This window comes from Rhinolophus sinicus, linkage group LG02 (genome assembly GCF_036562045.2).
Source record: "Rhinolophus sinicus isolate RSC01 linkage group LG02, ASM3656204v1, whole genome shotgun sequence".
Lineage (NCBI taxonomy): Eukaryota > Metazoa > Chordata > Mammalia > Chiroptera > Rhinolophidae > Rhinolophus > Rhinolophus sinicus.
In genome coordinates, this window is record NC_133752.1 from 158,500,420 (window position 1) to 158,520,886 (window position 20,467).

The 20,467-nt window shown below is 37.4% G+C and overlaps 1 protein-coding gene and 1 pseudogene across 2 annotated transcripts in view; one reads left to right on the top strand and one right to left on the bottom strand.

Annotated features, from left to right (window-relative positions):
• Window positions 1-20,467, bottom strand: part of LOC109449859 (ALG10 alpha-1,2-glucosyltransferase) — a 285,010-nt gene that overhangs the window by 8,881 nt on the left and 255,662 nt on the right. Inside the window, exons 1-2 of one of the 2 annotated variants that reach the window (XM_019736552.2) lie at window positions 2,663-2,999; window positions 909-1,106 (exon numbers count right to left, since the gene is read on the bottom strand). In XM_019736552.2, the coding sequence (XP_019592111.2) occupies window positions 909-1,106; window positions 2,663-2,845 (381 nt within the window). In that variant the 5' untranslated portion in view covers window positions 2,846-2,999. Of the gene's footprint in view, window positions 1-908; window positions 1,107-2,662; window positions 3,000-20,467 lie in introns of those variants that run through there. The other variant, XM_074325841.1, reaches the window with a different exon arrangement.
• Window positions 15,552-17,041, top strand: LOC109449864 (glyceraldehyde-3-phosphate dehydrogenase; annotated as a pseudogene).

Consider the following 20,467-nt stretch of genomic DNA (forward strand, 5'->3'; position numbering starts at 1 on the left):
CTTTATCCCTACCTACTTCTCCAGTCTCATATGCCTGTACTCTTATAATCCTCTAATTTCACACACCAGTCTTCACTCAAAGACTTTCTACTTTTGCTCATGCTTACCCTGCCAGGATTCATTCCACACCCTATGGCCTTATCTGTTCATCAAGATTCAGCTCAGGTACCATCTTCTCTGTGAAGCCCTACCCAATGCCATTCATACCTCTCCCTCCCAGTCACGCTGCAATAAGGTTTCTGCTCCTTCTGTGTACACACATAGTGTCTAATACCTATCACCTCCCATAATGTACACTATTGGTATCATCTGTTTAAGTTAAAAATAAATATTACAGTTAATATTTATTGAGTCCTTACTAGTGTATCAGGAACTATTCTAAACACCTTCTATTCAACCTCCTTTACTTTCCTAACAGTCTATATTATTCCCATTTAACAGATGAAAACATGGAGCCACTACAGGATAAGCTGCCTAAAGTAATATAATTAGTAAGTGGATAGAATTCATACCCAGGCAATTAACCTCCAAGGCCTGCATTCTTAACTCACATAAAAATTCCTCAGGAAGTCTGTTTCCCCTAATGAAGATACAACTTTTGTAAGAAAAGGATTGCCTCATTTACCTGCATAGTTTCAGTGCTTAGCACATGGAATAAGCTCAGTAACTACTAACTGAATTGGTTTGATTCATGCTCATTGATTTTAGAATTTTCATAAATAAAGTTATTCAAGTGTTTAAATTATAAATTTCTTCTAAAATGGGACTGGGGGACCTGCTTTAACTTTACAAAATACACACAAATACTGAATGTTAAAGACATTTCCCACCAAATGTCATAAACCAATTCCTAATAATTGTGGACCTGACTGCATATAAATTTATAATAAATTATTTTGAAAACATACCTTGTTTCTGGGTTGTACCTTGCGAAAAAGCAAATATAGTAAATAGAAGTTGCCAACACTGAAGAGAAGATTTACAAATCTGAGCATTCCAATGGAGCAGACAATATGTTCAGACCATCCAAAGATCCAACTGGCAGGTTTGACCACTCCAACTGACAGCAGGTATAGGCCAGGTAACGTAGTAATCATGGGGTCCCACTTAAAAATGAAAAGCCAACAATGAAGCAAAAGCAAGAGGACTGACTCAAAGATACCAAGTTCAAAAACATCTTCACAACAATCAGGCATTTTAGAAGTTATTCTGTGAAATAATTAAGTCCTCAGCAGATCAGATGTCGCCTATAAAGAACAGTTTTGCTTTTATTATTCCCTTGCACCTGTTTTCTTATTGTTAAGGCATCACCAACCAGTAGACAACTTAAAATTAGTTTCTACTCTTCAGAAAGACCTACTCTTTAGAAAGGCTGAATTTTGGTGATTAAACTCCAGTTTTTAAAAGTGTGGAAACATCAGCGGGAACGGTGATCAGTTTGGAGAGAAAGACGTGTTTAGATTAAACCACAGGCTCCATGACAGCTAACAGGTACTGAGCCAGGAATTGTGCTAAACCTTCTGCAATATGCCCTACAGTGGATGTTATTGCTACTGTCGTTTTCAGATGAGTAACCAGAAACTCAGAAATTTACAAGGTCACATAACTAGTAAGTAAGCTTCAAAATTTAAAACCAGGTCTTTCTCTAACTAGACTCTGTATTTCTAACCATTACTCTATATTGCCTCCCCAGAAAAAGAATAACAATATATCTACAATAAATCCGTAGTGTCAGTGATAGGTTCTACTACTACCCTGTTTCCCTGAAAATAAGATCCAGCCAGACAATCAGCTCGAATGCGTTTTTCTGGAGCAAAACTTAATATAAGGCCCGGTCTTACATTATATTATATTATATTATATAAGATCTGGTCTTATAGTAAAATAAGACAGAGTCTTATATTAATTTTTGCTCCAAAAAACGCATTAGAGCTTATTGTCCGGCTAGGTCTTATTTTCGGGGAAACACAGTATAAGCAAAACAACATATAACAAAACCAATTTTACAATAGGCTAATTGCTATAAACAAGAGTAAAGTTCCTAAGGCATCTCATCAAGGTTATAAGGAAAGTACACTGAACAAAGAAGTTATTGCAGGGCCTGCTGTACTTGACTTTTGTATCGTATCTATGTGTATGTAGTCAATTACATATACAAACATGATGCCACTTCACTAGTTAGCAGTTTATCCAGTTAACCAAAGGGTCCTAAAAATACCAGGGATGGAATTAACGTAACTTGTAACTTGTCACTTCTTGACGGCTGACGATACCTTCTCCCCATCCTGTCCCACCCCGAAAATGCATAGTGAGGTACCTGACAGTTGAGCTAAAGGGAAGAAGACCAGTGTCTCATGCTGGGATTGGGGAAGAAAAACTGAGACACCTATCATCATCAGTTGCCAAGAAGAGAGCCGGTAATTCAGGTCCCCATTAATCTCCCAGAGCAATTCTAGGAGACAGATCTGCTGTTTATTCATTCATTTTACACAAATATTTCACAGATCTCAGAGACAGGAACACAAGAGTACCCAGTTCCCTTCAGGTTTGAGGCGGAGAGGGTGGCAAAGAGGGAGCTGAGGATAAGGGTAGGAGAAGCTGACCAGCGTTGGTGCTGCCCTCCTCGGCCTGTCCTGGGGCGGTAACAGGGTGGGGACCCCACCTGCGAGAGGGAGAAATGGCCCTCACAGTAGCGCTGTGCCTGCGGCAGGTGGAAGATCTCGTCCATGTAGGGCTCTCGAAGCGCCCGGCTGAAGGCGGAGAAGAGGAGGCAGGACACTAAAAAGGTACAGCTCAGGGCAGCCGAGAAGTAGTAACCCTCCAGCTGCGCCATTCCTGTCCCCATTGCCACAGCCCAAGAGCCCAGTCTTTGCAAATCTGAGCCGCGTTCTCGACCCGGGAAAGTCAAGCTTGAAACTCGGGCTCGAAATGGGCGCGCAAGGCGGGACTGGCCGGACGGGACTGAACATAGCCGGAAGGCAAAGGATGCTGGGAGAGAGAGGACCCGGAGCTTCCGGAAGGATCGAGTTACTGTTTCCGGAGTGACGAATTTAGGTAACGGACCGGGCTGTTGCCTGTCAGTCACGTTGCACGGGGCTCACTGAGTGGTCAGAGATGCCAGGAGGCTTGGGGGTCCGGTAGAGCGAGAGATGCGCGGCTGAAGGCTTTGAAGAAAGCAGCTGCTTAGCTTGCAAGTCAGTAGGCTTTTCTCCTGCTCCGTCCCATCTCTCACCAGGAGGTGGCGTAGTTTCCCCACGTTTGCAATCGCCAAATTCAAAATGTGCATATTACCCACCGCCCCGTACTTATTTCTGTATTCTCTCGAGTGATCTGAATCACTAAAACCAGAAATTCCAAGGCATTTGATTTCATCAACTCTGGAGAGTGGGAGGTGAGTGTCGGTTGTGAAAGCTAATCTGAAGGTCCTTCACTGCTTAATGAACTACACTAATTAGAGGACTTTTTAGGTTAAAAGAGAAGTCTTTCAAAATGTCCATACTCTCAAAAGGATCTAACAGCCCGATCACAGTACTCTATGGGAATTAAGGAAAGCAATTATTTTAGAATTTGGGGTATTTTAGGTAAGGAATGCTTTTCTGTACCTGTGAATTTGATTGTTTTCGTTAATCTCTCTATTGAAGCATCATTCTATTTCTCCTACTAAATCATAAGCATAAGCATCCTAATGGGTGGCATTTGTATCACTTATATTTGTTGTGCCCCAAATGTCTTTCGCATATTAAGCACATAGATCTGTAGACTTTTACTGGTTATGTAGACTTCACACATTTCTTGTATTAGGGCTTGGGGGCGGGAGGTGAGAAAAAGTATTAGAAGAATGCTGAAGGTAAATTATGTCTGGGAATTTTGCCTTAAGAATTGTTGGCAATATTTCGTAGAAAAATGATCTCTTGGGTAACCTCACTCAGGTTGTGTTTGTCAGGAGTACATCAGAAAGGAGTCGGGATTTGTTTAGAGTTGCAAACCTCAGCTCTTTCTCTGCATCAAAGCTAATTGACTCTCTCAACTTAGGCAAGTTTGTCAAATAAAACTGACTGCCTCCCTATTCAATCTCTGTTCTTTCCTCATTAATAAGAGGGGTAAAAGGTGAATAAGAGGTAGGATGGAAATTTACTTAAACCCCTGGAATAAAATCATGTCAGGATCCTACTTTGATGTGATGTTTAGCTTTGTTTTCCCTATTATCTCCCATTTTATTATTGAGTACATGCTGTACTTATTTATTTCAGATCAGGACCCAGTCTTCAAGAGCTTGATAGGATCTATGGATAAATGGCTCTAGATCCTATGACTTGCTCAGTTGTGATATACTTATTGTAGGGGAGGAAAAATATCTTTTTCCTTTACCCTTCTAAATTCTCAACTGGGACCTCTGTCACAAAGACAGATCAACAAGGGAAAAGTATACAAATTTACTTAATATAAGTTTTATGTGACATAGAAGCCTTCATAAGGAGGTAAAGACCTGAAGAAACAATTAAACCTGAGGTTTTTAACGCTAGGTTTGATGAAGAGTGGAAATTTGTAGAAGGATATGATAAGACAGAAGGGTGAGGTAAGTGTTGTAAACTGGAAGACACTTAGCAAGGCCTGTTTATTGAGATTCCTCTGTGTCCCTTTGATTTGGAAATAAGGATTCTTCTTTCTCTTGGGCATAGATAGAGCACCTCCAGCATGAAGGCCTTATGACCTACTTCAGGCAAGATCAGAAAATCCTTCATGCACATGCCATTTCTCAAATTCCTTCAGTTTGAAATATTCAACGTGCTAAGGTGCTGTATTTTGGGCTAGCATGTCCTGAACACCCCATCAATATCCTTCAGCCTACTGACCTTCCCTAGCATTAGTGGGCATTTTTTGATAGTTGTGAAACAAGGCCAGACATCTCTACTACACATTTATCCATAATTGCCAACAAGAGCTTACCTTGAACATCTGAACCCTATGTATCCCACAACCCATTTAAGGTAATTGGAAAATTTCAAGGAAATATGGGGTTTTAGAATTACTAGGGATCTTCATGAATAATCTACTTGATTTCATTTCTCAGAAGAAGCTGAAGTTGAAATAAAAGTGTTTTACCTGAAATCACATAGGAAATTAGTGGCAGAGCTATGGGTAGAAATTAGACTGAGAGGAATACAATAACTCCATAGCCTTATGGTTTAAAATAATCTTCAGTTTATACTTAACTGAATATTTCATTAGTTCCATAACCTTATATTATCATTCCACTCCTTTATGTTTTCATTCACCAAATTGAAAATACAGGTTTCATTTTTTAAAATGTCCACATTGCAGACTAATTGAATCAAAATCTACTGAGGACCTTTGTAAAAAAAAAAAGAAAAAAAAATTAGATTCCAGAGAACCATCAAAAACCATTGAATAATAATCTTCAGATTTGGAAATCATCAGTAGAAAATATATTACCTTTGAATGCTAAAATATCCTGTAAAGACAGGGGATTGTAATGGTGGCATTGAATCTCCTATTTTGAGATTTGTATCTCTTATATAATTTGCTTTAACAAGTATAATTTAGCTTGGGACTTTTTGAAAGCTTTTGTTTCTCTGCTTCCTTTCCATCAGGCCTTAAGGATTCTGCTTCCTATATACATTTACTATGCATACCAGTTTCAATGGTTCTGTTTACTTCTGCCCAAGGCTGACCGTGTGACTTGGGAGAGGTTTTGCATCTGCGTGGGATCCACTCCAGGCTCCAACTTAAATCTACATAACATATGCAAAGTTTGCGATAACCAGCTTAACTGCACCTTCCCCACCCCCAACTACAGGCCATAGAAATTTGCATCCTGATTAGAAAATATAAAACTTGAGACCAAAGACTGGATGCAGTAGTTTCCAGCAGACTGTGCCAGCTGACCCTTCTCTTACTTTAATAAATCTTCCTTCTATATTTCTACCTGATTCGTGAATGCTTTCACAGCCCATGAGTGATCAGACACAACATACCCTATGGGCTAAAAAGAGGTCTTCACAGAATACTCCACTAGTTTGTGGGTGAATGACTTTTATTATCTACAAATTGATGAGGTTGTTATCACTTTTCCACAGCGGGATTACCATATCTTCAATAACCTGTAAATGCTTTTCCAAGGTCTGCCACTAAATAAAGACCTCAAAATAAAATAGCTACCTCTAGGAATAATGAAATAAATTATAATGTATTAGGCCTATATTTTAAAACTGGACCACTGTTAATATTCATCTTATATTCTCCATTAAGGATTTCAACCCAATTTTCCATAGATGTTTATTTTGTGAAAAAGGTTTATTACTGGGATTGAGATAGAAAAAAACCACAGGCAGTCAGGGACATGGCTGCGGTGGAGGGGATTAAGGCGGAGACCATAACACAGCCAGAGGAAATAACTTTAATAGCTAACAAAGCCATTCAAGCTGCAGAGCCCGCTAAAACTATCAGCTCAGGTGTAGAGGGGGATGGGCCAATCAGCTTGTGATTAACAATTTCAAACTGCAGTGGACGTGCACAGTCTGAAGAGATAAGGTCAATCAAGTAGTCCCACACCTGGCGAGGAACAGCCCATCCCAGATAAAACCCCCAGCTCCTGTGAGCACATGCCCCTGCTCTTGAGCCTTGCCTTTGCTCAGGACCTGCTCCAACCCCTTTGGAGTGTACTTTCTCTTCTAATAATGGCCTTGAGCCACTGCTTTTTGCTCGGGCCCACTTTTACCTCTTTGAAGTGTACTTTTTCTTCTGATAAACTGCTTTTTCACTACTTTGCCTTGGTTCAATCTCGTTCAATTCTTTGCTCGAGACGCCAAGAACATGGACATGGCGCAGAGCAGGGCCCACTCTCCAGTAACAGGAAGGGCAATTTCATCATCATTGGACATCAGTTAACTTCTTTATTTTGTGCTGTCTACTTGAATTATGATATAAGAAGTTATGGCAAAAATGGTCAATTTCTGTTGGAGTTCTAAGGATGGGTAGTGTGCACAAAAATAAGTCTTTGTGGGTTTAAAGCATTCAGTTTTGCATTTATTACTGCTATAGAACTTAGCCCATCTTGATCAATTCTGACATTCCTGATTTGATGACCTCACATACCAATGTGTATATAAAACTCGGTGTGAAACACTCATTCCCAAACAGTGAGTTTCCCCAAAGTTTGCATTCTTATAACTGTGGGGCTAAAAAAAAAAAAAAAATGAATGCTTTTCCTCCCAGCTTCTAAGTTCTTCTAGCTGGGCCAATAATCAAATTAACAGACAGATTAACAGGAGAAAATCAAAATTTTAATACCTGCACATGAGGAATTCACATAGGCATGAAAATTCCGAAGACAGTGAGGCAACATTGAGTCTATAAGACATTTTTGGACAGAGGAGAAAAGGGGAGGATTGGGATATTAGATTTCAGAAGTGAGAAGGAGTGATTTATGGGTAGCTGAGGAAAAGCAGAACAGATGTGACAGGAAAATTCCTGCTGGGCACCTCACAGACAATGGGCCACACGGGGTATCTAGCTAACAGGCTTGGGTCTTCCTGACTAATGCTGGAGTGAAGATTCTTAAGGTGATTACGCAAGCCTCCCTTCCTAAAGCAGGTTTTTCTGTCTGAATCTCTTGGGCAGGAAAGGGCGGGGGCTCAAAGGTTTCTTTCTGAGTTGTTTCTTAATAACCAGCTTAAAGTTAATATCCCAAAAGAAAGCTTCAGGGGTGCACAATTTTGGTTACATTTATAACCGAGGGGTTTGTGTATGTGTACTCTCACTTCGAAGTCCAGGTACCATCCTTCCTCTTATAGCGCCCCCTTTTACTTACTGCTGAACCAAAACACCACTTGTTAACATACTGATGGTTTACTTAGTTCTAGGTGACATTTAGTTCTAGCTACAGCAGGATACTGCATCTTGGGCCAAAATGCAACTCGAGCCTTGAGGTCAATCTCAACATATCAATGGAAAAATAAATCCAAGTAAAGTTTAAAATTAATCAATAAATTAATCAATTAGTTAAAAAGAAATCACACAATTTTGGTACAAAAGCATTAGCAAATATTTTAGATCTTTACTGAAAATATTTTGGAGATACCCTGCAAGGTGACCACTATTCCTGGTTTGCTGGAAACTTTCCATTTATAGCCTTGCAAGTTCCAGGAAATCCCTTATTTTCAGACAAACAAGGATGGTTGACCATCTGGAAAGTTATAGCATGCAACTCGAAGCAAAACTTCCAAAATATCCTTTATAACAGTGGTTCTGAAAAGTGTGGTCTCTGGACCAGCAGCATTACCTTTACCTAGGAACCTGTTAGAAATGCAAGTTACTAAGCTTGTCTTACACTTACTGAAACAGACGCTCTGGGGCTGAAGCCAAGCAATCTGTGTTTTAACACGCATTAAATAATCAGTGTATGATTTTCTTAAATTCCCAGGTGCAGCTGATGCGTGTTGAAGTTCGAGAACACCTCAGCCCTCTACAGTGCCTTTATTTTTCTGGCCACCCATGTTGCTTTGTCTCCTCTCTGAAATCTTTTCTTTGTATTTTTTCATCTTTTTTTCCTCACGGAGAGGTATCCGGCTTCTTCAATTTTCCCTCTCCAGGCTTTACCCTACAGAAAAACACTAAGTTTAACACCAAGCAACAGAGAGACTCCTTCCTCCTCAGCAGGTGGAGGGGAGAAATTTAAATACTTACAATTTAATGTTTTTCTAGTATCACGTGTTTATATTCAGACATATCTAAATTTTTTTTAAAAAATCATTATGTGGGGAGCAACTGTGCTTTTGGAAATAAATGAGTAGCTGGAACAATAGTCCTACAGTTATTGCTGCCAGTTAAATGAGAAACAGTCCAGGGGAAAAAAATACTTCACAGAGGCCTTTGCCCTTACACTATATAAAATTTAAGAGAATCAAAAATTGATTATTAAATTAATTGGGCTATTATATTGATGAATTTGCAGTACCATTAAGTCAACCAAAGTGAAAAGTTAGAAAAGAAGATATTGGCAATTTATAACTTTACATTTTTAATACATAGTAATATGATGTTACTAATTTAAAAATTTCAGAGTTTGGACTGAGATTTATGATGCAATTGTTATTACCTAAGAGACGCTTTTCCAAGTGAATGTGAAATATTGAAGAGGGTTTCGGTTTGCTCAATTTCCTTTCGGTGTAAGAGGCAAAAGGAAGACATAGGACACCCCTGGATTGATGACTTGGGGCCCTGCACCAGTTGAAAGTTGAGCATACATTCACTATATTACTCCTTAATTACTTCTCTGGTGCTAATTTAGTGAGAACAGAGATCATTTGAATTTGCATTAATAACATTTCAATGCAAAAACCCTCATTTAGATTTTATTTTCATCAGGCAAAGGAGAGACATTGTAGGGGTAGTTCCTGTTCTGTGGCCCGTTTTCCTTTCAGGTTTCCTTCTGTCCTTGTTTTGTTTTGTATTGCTTTTCTGAATGAGACTACAAACGATACTGAAGGATTTACAAGTATTTAATACAACAAAGTGGAATACTACATTGTTTATTACCGTCTCCTAATTGCAGTTTCTGTAACAGCCAAGTTTTGATGACTGATAGATAATGCATCTGTGCTAAAATATTTGCGATAGAGCTGCGTTACTCAGGAAGTGGTTTTTCAAAAACTTATTTCCACTAGAGGGTGCTGACAACTTCAGCAGGTTAACTTTGTCAACCTCTCCTAAATTGATTTCAGGTTTATTTTAGCCCTGTTTATTGATCAGCACTCAAATATCTGCTTAACAAGACTGCCACTCAGGATGTCTGTGTTTGTAGTTTTATAATAAAAGTTCATTATTTTCAATACTAACATAATAATTAATTACTATTACTTTTTGTACTGAAGATGTCTTATAATAGTCATATCATCATGCAAGAAATGTTGGGGGCAGGTGAGAGACTAGAAAGAGCCTGACAGAGATGCAGGTTTGCAGAAGCTGATTGGCTGACACTGGGCGTGGGAGAGGGGAGGGGCAAACAGAAAAACATGGCACACATTTCTGGACCCTTCAATCAAATAATGTGAAAGCCTTAGTCATCTGGGAAAGGTGTGATGATGTTTCCACCCCAAGACCCAAGCAAAGGCCCATTGATTCTGGGGGAGGGAGAAAAGTAAAAACCTTCTGTCCTTGATAGAGGGGCAAGAAGGCTTTTAGACCTAGTGTCCTGGACCAGTTCAAAGCAGAGGTCTGCTGCCACTAGAGAAGAGGCAGGAAACTCTTCCTCACTCTAGAGCTGCCATAAACACAAGGCAGGGTTTGACTACTATAGCGGGAGGAACTGAAAGAATGTGAAAGCCCACCTCTAAGGGCCTTCTTAACACAAGATGGACCAGGAGCACTGAAACTACCTTCTCACCTCCCACTCTGAGCCTGGCACTGAGTGGCAAGCAACGTCCTTCTGTAATGGGGCAAAAGCATGGAGAGAGAAGCCTCTGAGGTGCAGGCTGGCAAGGAATGCTGAAAGTTGAGCGTGGAGTAAGTACACTGAGAGAAAAACCTTCTGCATTCATGGTCCAACACTTAGTACAAGGTAAACGCAGACCTCTGCTAGAATTTAATGTCTATGGTGCACCTGAGTGTGTGTGTATCTATGTGTGTATGTATCTTGGCTATACAACCTAAGCACGCATTTCTATAGAGTATATACCTAGGACAGTAATTGCTTTCTCATGAATCTTTGCATTTTCTAGTTTAAATATTGAAAAGGGTTTTCCAAAGTAGGTGTCACAATTTACAGTTCTTTAAGCAGTGTATCAGTGCATTTCTTATTTCATATTTTTGTCATACTTGGTATTATCAGTTTTTTATTTTATCCACTCTGATGCATATGTAATGGTATCTTATTGTAGCTTTAATTTGTATATACCTGATGACCAATGAAGGTAAGTGTGTTTCCATATGTTTTTTGGTCATTTGAATATTCTAATTTATGAAGATTTTATTCAAGTCAATTTCCATTTTTTTCCCATTAAGCTGTCTGTCTTATATTTCTTGATTTATAGAAGTTCTTACTATATTCCTGATATGAACCTTTTGCTGTTTGCACGTTTTGAAAATGTCTTTTCCCATTCCTGTGACTTGTGGAAAAAAATTGTGAACAGTTCTAAATTGATGGATTCAGATTTATCAGTCTTTATTGTAAATTCTGTTTATGAGGTTTCCATATACTCTGTCAGGAAGATACTTTTCTATAGTATTTTATGGAATCTCATAGTTTCCCTTCAAATTTAGATCCACAATCTACCTCCAATGAATTCTAGTACATCATGTGATATATAAATTTAGTTAATTGTTTTTCATAAAAATAAACAATTGTCCTAGCAATATTTTTTAAAGACCATTTTATTGACACTTCTCTGCAGTAACCCTTATGTCAGATCAAGAAATAAAGGGTCCATATTTGCAAGAAATCAAGGGTCCATATCTGTTTCTAATTCCATTGCTGTATTTTTCTGTCCTTGTTACGACATCGCACTGTTTTTACTGTATCTGTAAAATAAATTTGGTAAGTGGTAGAGCATATCTTTCCATTATATTCTTCTTCTTTGAAAGTATCTTGAATATTCTTGGATACTGCATATTCATTTATATTTTATTAATTTTCACAAGAAAGCCAGTTACTATTTTAATTAGTATTGTATTGAATGTATACAATTATTTGGGGGGGGAAGAATTGAAATTTTTACCATACAAAGTATTTCAGTTACCCTTTTTGTTTCTGACATTGGTTATTGGTCATTCCTCTTTTCTTTTTAGTGCATTAGTCAGGGTCTTATACTTAAACAATTCCTTAAATTTAAATAAATATTCTGATAGACCTCCACTTGGAGGATGTGGGAAGAATAATGTATTATAAGTGGGTGATGCAAAAAACTTTATCTTTATATTTCATCATATGGAGTCATTTGAGAATGTATAATATTGAAAAAAATCAAGAAATTATAATATAAGCATATTATTTCAACTTATTGAGATAAATGTCAGAAAGAACAGCTTGAAGAATTGAAAATTGTTAAATTAGGGAATCAGGAATCAAAGATTGGTAAAGGTTGAGCCCATTTTTAAGAAAAAACTATAATTTCTTTTATTTTGAAAAACACTTTATACTATATGTATTAAATAAAAAATGTGGTCTATTGACTGCTGGTGCCCATCCAGAACGCCATATGATTTGTTTATAACCAGATAACTACAGAAATTAAAATAAGCTTTCAGAAATTTTTATGGTGATACGATAGAGTAATTTTATGTCTGTGGAGTTTAGTACTGAGACAAACTGGGCTTAAATTTTATGTTTTTCCTTTCATTTTTCTTTTCTAGTAATTCATTTTTATTATATTTTATAAAATTATTAATCCATAATGGTTTGGATTTTTTTTAAAAAAAGAATTGGTCCTTTACCATATGTAATTTGAGAAACTCTATTGCCTTGTGATAAAAGCAAATTTAACTCAAAAACCAAAAACCTATGTACTATATTCAGAAGATGCATAAGGTGACTTTATTTTTAACTTGGTAACTTAAGAAATTTAATAAATACACAGGCATACTGCTTCCATTTGGCTAACATCATGAATATAATGTTCAACACTCGATCTAAAATTTTCTCTTTCTTTTATTTTTGAGAACTCAGTGCTCTGTGAATGAAAGATTATTTATCAAGCTAGCCTAAACTAATTTGGCCTTTTGGTGAGTGGCAGAATATTTTTCACTCATGAATATGGGTACTCTGCAACTGGAGGGAGAGGCCGGTGAGGGTTCTAGTTCTCTACCACTGCAAGCTCATTTTCACATGGTCCTTTGCATAAAAGCAAAACCTGTCCCAATGCCTCAGAAAATGGATATCTGTTAGCTCTAATGAGGAAGAAGCAGCCATAAAGTCTGTTTGTAGGTCGAATTAGTTCCTCCTCTCTGCTGTTTGATAGGTACCCTGGCCAGTGCTCTCAGGCACGTCTCATTCTCAAGTGGATGTGTAGTATTTTTTAGTACAATTGGCAAGCCTTGTAATCAGCTCTTGAAGCAGAATTGGGGTTTTTGTTGTTGTTATTTTTTGTTTTTGTATTTTTTGAAGTGGAGAGAGAAACTGCATTATTATTTCTGGACCTCTAATGCAGTGTGTCATGCAGGGTCTCAGCTCCCCCTCCCCACATAAGAACACAGGATATGGTGAGGCTGAAAAGGAACACCCACGGAGCCATGGATAGGGGGTTCATACCCCTATATTCTCTCTGGCAGCTGGGTTGGGGACACAGGATGTAGGACCCACACGATCCGCAATCCACCCTCTGCTTCTCTGCCTGCCAACCTCACTTGCTAACTGCAATCCGTACTTGCCAGCCACCATCCTCTGCTAGCGTAGCCACGGCAGTTATATTAGTGGCCAATGGCTCACTGGTTACAGTTGACGGCCAACTAGCCACAGCTGATGGCCATCCAATCACAGTTGATGGCCATTTACTACCCGAGCCAGACCTTTCCATGTGAGGCTGAGAGCCTGGAAACTGCACTCCTGGCTCTGTCCCCACAAGTGGGTCCTGTTATCCAGTCCCAACTATTCAGTCAACTTAAAGAGCATAATGCTGGCAATCAAAAACTGCTTCATAAAACTTATGTTAATTACTAGAACTTAGAATGCCTATACAGATAGACTCTTTTTAAAAAATAAATTGGTTTTATTGAGATATAATTTATACACAATAAAATTCACTTCTTTTACATGTACAGTTCTACACATAATTCTTCATGAGCATAAGAGCAAATCTGTCAGTCTCTTCATGATCTAATTGGCCAAACTTGAATGGTTGAATCAAAGATAATTAATATGCTAAGTGGTTGATGAAAATATTTTTATTTAATTTAACCTATTCATAAACATTATTTCTCAATCTGATATAAAAATAACAGTTTTACTAAAATAGCTATGGTTTCCTTAATGTAGAATGTTCATTTACCACAAATACATTTGCACCAATTGTTTGCACTAACTGCTTGCATAGCTTTGTAACCAGCTTACATTCAATGCCACTGACCTAAGCAAGAAGCTCTGGAAATATGAAAATTTCTGTGGAAGGGTATTAGTTTTCCAACCTGGTTAGAATTTCACTATGAACTGTCTTTGTGTGTGTGTGTGTGTGTGTGTGAGAGAGAGATATGTCTTTCATAAGTATAAGGCCAAGGTTGACATACTTTTTCTGGAAAGATATAGATAGTAAATAATTTCAGCGTTGTGGGTCGTATGGACTCCGTTGCAACTACATAACTCTGCTGTTGTAGTATGAAAGGAGTTATAGACAATACATAAGCAAAAAAACATGGCTGTTTTCCAATAAAAAATTATTTACAAAAATGAGTGGTAGACAGGACTTGCCTAATGGATTATAGTTTGCCAATCCCTGGTATAAGCAATCATTGATAAACCTAATAGTTTCCAACTTACTATTAGCTTGTATTAAGATGTCAAAAAAAATTATAGAAGATATTTTAATAATAAATAGATTCAGTGCAGCATTCGAAAGCCTACATATCTTGGTATTATAGCAACTAAAATTAGCTACTATTTATAACCTGGGATAACGTAAACACATATATACCTCCCTGTATCCCAGTCAGACCTCTGTAACTGTGCTACCTTAGTGTAGTGGATCTAATGGGAGATAGTTTAAGGGCACCAATAATTCATCAATTCGTTAAAGCTTCAACTACACTTCTGCATCAGAGAAGCTTCTCTAGGTCACTAAATCTCTGGATATTTTTTTACTGAGGAAGAGAGGGCTATTGCCTGTAAAGAATAGGGATTTTGAAGACCTCTTCCTGGCTCATTTATCTGTGAGAATAACCTCCATTGAGGACTACATACCTGCTAAAGAGCACATTAACCAGCGTTGGGAAAATGCTAAACCCTTCCCAGCTGGTGCTGTCCAGCTCATGTTTCAAAAGCTGATATAGCATAAAAATAAACTTGCAGGTGAAGCAGGTTCTGCAGGTCAGGAGGATGTGCAAGAATTTTTTTGTTTTTTAAATACTGGTTAAGTGTTATGCAGGAGAAGGTTATGTGGAAGAGCTGGTTTTCAAAGATGGTGAGGCTTATTTTACAAGGATTTTGCTAAACAAACCTATATCACTCAAATGGCATTTGGTTGACACAAGTGTTGTGACAAAAGGCTTGCAGTTTCCCTTGGAAAAATAATTCAATATTTGCTAATTCAGTGTTTGCGATGACTATGGAGAACATAACTACCTGAATAATGAGAATCAACTGTATGAGTATATCACATTCAAATAGAAGCATTCAAAGCCACTGCTCATTTAGGTCCTGCTCTTTTCCTTCTGCCATGAGAATTTCAGGACTTGAAAAGGGAGTGTTTCTTAAGCCTGGGTTCTGGAATGGGAAACCACATAGAGTCACAGCGGCCAAGCCACAGCTGTCTACATGTAACATTAATGAGAAATAATTGGTGTTTGAAGTTGTTACTGCTGTGAAGGTACCTAATATAGTGCATTTAGCATGTTGCTAAAGTGATCAGTGAAAAATTAATTGTTATGTAAACACTAGATAGCCAGTAACATGCTTTATGCTTTACACAGTGTGAAACACACAATAGTCCTCAATAATTATTGAATGAGTGAATAAATGGATGAGTGAATAAATAAAAGAGAGTGGAGAGATGTCATAGGATATAATATCACTTACATTTGTTTGGGAAGGAGGTAAGTAGTTCAAGTCATTTGGGCTCTCTGCTCCTCCCTGTTCAACAGGCAGCTGCATCTTCTTGTGCAGTGCAAGCCAAGTCCCTGAGACATGCTGGTGAAGGTTGGAGTAAATATATTTGGCTGCACTAGGCACCTGGTCACCAGGACTGCTTTTCATTCTGGCAAAGTGGATAATTGTTGCTATCAATGACCACTTCATTGACCTTAACTTCATGATCTACATGTTCCAGTATGATTCCACTCATGGCAAGTTTGGTGGCACAGTTGAGGCTGAGAATTAGAAGCCTGTCATCACTGGAAAGCCCACCTCCATCTTCCAGGAGAAGGGCCCACCATCATCAAATGAGGTGACGCTGGTGTTGAATATGTTGATGAGCCCACTGGTGTGCTCACTATCTTGGAGAAGGCTGGGGCTCACTTGAAGGGTAGAAGCAAAAGGGTCATCATCTCTGCCCCTTTTGCAGTTGCCCCCATACCCCCAAGTTTCTGATGGATGTGAACCATGAGAAGAATGACAACTCCCTTAAGACTGTCAGCAATGCCTCCTACACTACTAACTGTTTGGCCATCTTGGTCAAGGTCATCTGTGATAACTTTTGCATTGTGGAGGAACTCATGACCACAGTCCATGCCATTACTGCCACCCAGAAGACTGTGGTGACCCCTCTGGGAAGCTGTGGCATGATAGCCATGGGGCTGCCCAGAACACCATCGCTGCTTCTACTGGTGCTGCCAAGGCTGTGAGCAAGATCATCCCTGAGCTGAATAGGAAGCTCACTGGGGTGACCCTCTGTGTCCCCACCCTCAATGTGTCAGTCATGGATCTGATCTGCTGTCTGGAGAAAGCTGCCAAATATAATGACATCAAAAAGGTGGTAAAGCAGGCATTGGAGGGCCACCTAAAAGCCCTTCAATGCTAGGGCTGGCATTGCCCTTAATGACCACTTTTTCAAACTCATTTTCTGGCATGACAGTGAATTCGTCTGCCAGAACAGGGTTAAGGACCTCATGGTCCACGTGGCCTCCAAGGAATAAGAGCCTCCTGAACCACCTGCCCCAGCAAAAGCAAGGGAGGAAGAGAGAGAGGCCTTCAACTGCTGGGGAGTCTTTGCCCCAACTTGATCTCCCACCACACTAAGAATTTTTCATCCTTGACTCAGTTTCCATCCCAGACCCTGGGGAAGAAGGGGAGGGACTTAGGGAGCCCTACCTTATCATATACCATCAATAAAGTACATTGTACCCAGTCAAAAAAATAAATAAATAAAGTTATCATGGACTATTTGGGGAGATGGGAATAGACTGGGTCCTAGGAAATATCACGAAGTCATTTGCCCAAGAAACTGTAACTAATTCAGTCCAGAAAATAGAGTTTGGTGAAGCTTGAGTAATGAGTCTTGTGCTTGACATTCTCTCAGTAAATATTTAATAAATATCTGTTGATTTCAATGCCATTTAAAAAAAACATTTCATGAAAAATGTATGCTGTCTTATTAAAACAAGGAAATAAACTAGAATCCAGGGATACTCCATCAAAGGTTATAATATTTTTTTGATTAGAAAATGAGTGATTAAAAAATTCCATGTGACTAAATCAAGATCACAGCAACAGAAATTTACTTCATTCATTTCTTTGAATAAATTTTAGCTTTAATTATTTATGACACTTTTAAGCATACTCACAAATTTATTGACTTCTTTGGAAAGTATAATTAAATCTCTGCTTTGGGAGATACTAATATCATTAATGTGTAAAGATAAATCTGAAAGCACATAGTGAAAATGGAAGCACTAATAGCTTAGTCCAAATGACTGCCTTTCTCTCCTAGCAACTTTAAATACTATGTGTATATAATGAGTTATTTACACCCAAACGTTAAAGGTGATATAAAATCAGTTGCCTTAGCACTACTACCATTTTCTCTTTTTCAGTATTACAAGCAGGTAGTATGTTAATTATTTCACACATGATATTTTGAAGAATAGTAGAATAGTAGCATGACATTGTTATTTATGTCTTAGAAGACTTTTCTAGATGCTATAAGTTGTTCCAAGCCTAAAATAACTTGTCAGTCCAAACTGGACCAATTACTATTATTATAAGGAGACCATATAACAGCATTTTGGTCTTTTTAAAATTTTTCCTAAGTTTTGGATTGACTTGCTAATAAAGAAAATTCTGAAACATCACAATATTTGCTTTCTAAATCAATGAAGTATAAAACACTGAGTCCAAGATTTAACTGTTTATTGCTCTAGGAAGTCCACTTGCTGCATTTGGTTAAAAGCAAAAAAAAAAAAAAAGAAAAAAGAGAGAGAGAGAGAGTTTCATGTGAATCTTTGATACATAGTCATTCAATAAATTAGTTGATTGATGTATTGATATCAATCAATGTGCCCATTCAGATATATTAACTATAAAAGATTAAAAAAAACATTTATTTGACGTATTTTAGAGAAAGTTGATGCACATGAAAAATACTCATAAACCGGAGTCATTTATTTCTAGTGGTAGAGAAAGCTTCCCAAAGATGCTCAGGCTTAAAATAAAGAACAATATCATTTAACTAGATGTCAAGAAAAAAAAAAAAAAAAAAAAAGAGTGAGAGAAGAGGGAGAGCATTCCATTTGGAGATAGTGGCATGTGACAAAGTAAGGAGGTATGAAAACATGAAAGGTTTGATGAAGTTCATTCAAATTCCATTTTCAGAAGACAAGTATAGAGTAGAGAAATATAAATATACAGCCAGTCATTTGCTTTAATGTATCACTTTGTGCAAGGACATCTACATTACTTCAGATGCTAAGATAAGTGAGACATACCAGCTTTTTGAGTCATTGCTTCTCGAAATTTATACACTCCATGTTTTATTGTCTACGCTTGCCTTACTGATCTTTCAAGGTAATTCCCACAAACCTGTGTCTGGCTGAGGCTGATGTGAATAAGAGAAATATAGCTATTTCTTATATGCTTTTTAGAAATGCTTGCATCCTAAAGAAGAAAAGTTGAATCTTTTAAAGGATGAGGACTGAGATTACTTCTAAGTCAACACTTTATTCTTTTTTGAATGTAAATCTGTGCTAATGGAAAAATGCTAATGGAAAAACATAATTTTCCAGCATGAATTAAATTATTGTGCTCTATATTTCCTGCTGGAGAGAGTAGGTTCCTGGCAATATGATGTTACATTTGCATTTTGATAGCACACAGTTTTAGGCTGTTCCCTTCAAATTCAGAGAAATACTAATATATTATATTAGAGTATTCTCAAGGGAAACATACATATTCCATTATATTTCACCAAGCACATTCATAGGACTTCCAATAAAATCTGTAAATTTTATAAATCAAAGAGTCAAGTAATGAAATACCTTATTTTCCATGAAGTAGGATACATGCATCTATTTAATCATTGATAAGCTTATTTCATTTTTCCAGCAAAGACATCAGTCATCTATCAGACTTGTTTCTACTTCAGGAGGATTTTTAAATGCCAGCATATAAGGCTTGTGATAAAATAACACGTGAAATGTTTAGACTGTTGTCAATATAGTCTTAGGAATAAAAGCTTTTAAAAAATCATGAATTTACAACAAACAATATGGGGATAATTTTTCAAATTACTTAATGATTTCATTGTGTAAAATTAAATCTACTACAACAAAAATGGTTTGACCCCTTTATATTGCAGCTACCCTGGTTTAAGTAGAGACGGATTAAATTGATACAATTCCAGTTTGTATATAACTTTGCAGAAACATTGATTCAGTGAGGATAGAAGATACATAAAGACATCAGTGTAAATAAACCTGTTTGGAACCCTTGATACTGACCTAGAGTCCATGAAGTTTGTTATTGTGACAGTGCCCATTCAGTAAGAATAGTAAATAAAAATAAACTTAACCTAATAATTGATGCTCATTAGTCATAGCATACCAATAATTAAAATTTGACTTGCTTTCAAATTTACACAGTGATTTCTTGTATAGTCCCTTTGAACAATAATGTGAGGTACAATGTCACAAGTAAGAGTGGAGTTTGGAGAAGTTAACTCAGCTACACAAAAGGAAAGACTTTCTAACTCCAAGTTTAGCATTTACGTGTATTTATAATAAACAGTGCTAAAATAATGAGCTATGTGAAAAGTATTTATTTTAAATATATCAATATAATGTTTGCTAAACAAAAGGTATATGTCCAATCTTCTATCCCTAGTATGTTTGCCCCATCACAAAACTTCTTAGTTTTATAACATAAGTTATATAGACAGCTTTCTTTTTAAATCAGTGATTCAACCTTTCAACAAATACTTATTAAGCACTAAAACTAGGGGAAAAGCAATGAAAAAGATAGGAATAATTATTTTATTCATGGCCTATCATCTACTGTTGTGCCTCTTACTGTCTACCATTGTGGCTTTTAATCCCTGAAGTTTCATGAATGTCTTCTATCAGTACACACAGAGTTCTCTATAAAATTTTTAAATATTGAGGTTTTTATTTTAACTATAATATAAAAAGATGAATATAAGTATATTCTAAATCAGTGCTGTCCAACAACTTTCTATGATGAAAATGTTTGATTTTATGCTGTCCAATATGGCAGCCACTAGAAATGTGTGGCTATTAAGTATTGAAATGGGACTAGTGTGGCTGATGAATTGAGATTTTTATTAAAACGATTTAAATTACAATTTAAATATTCACA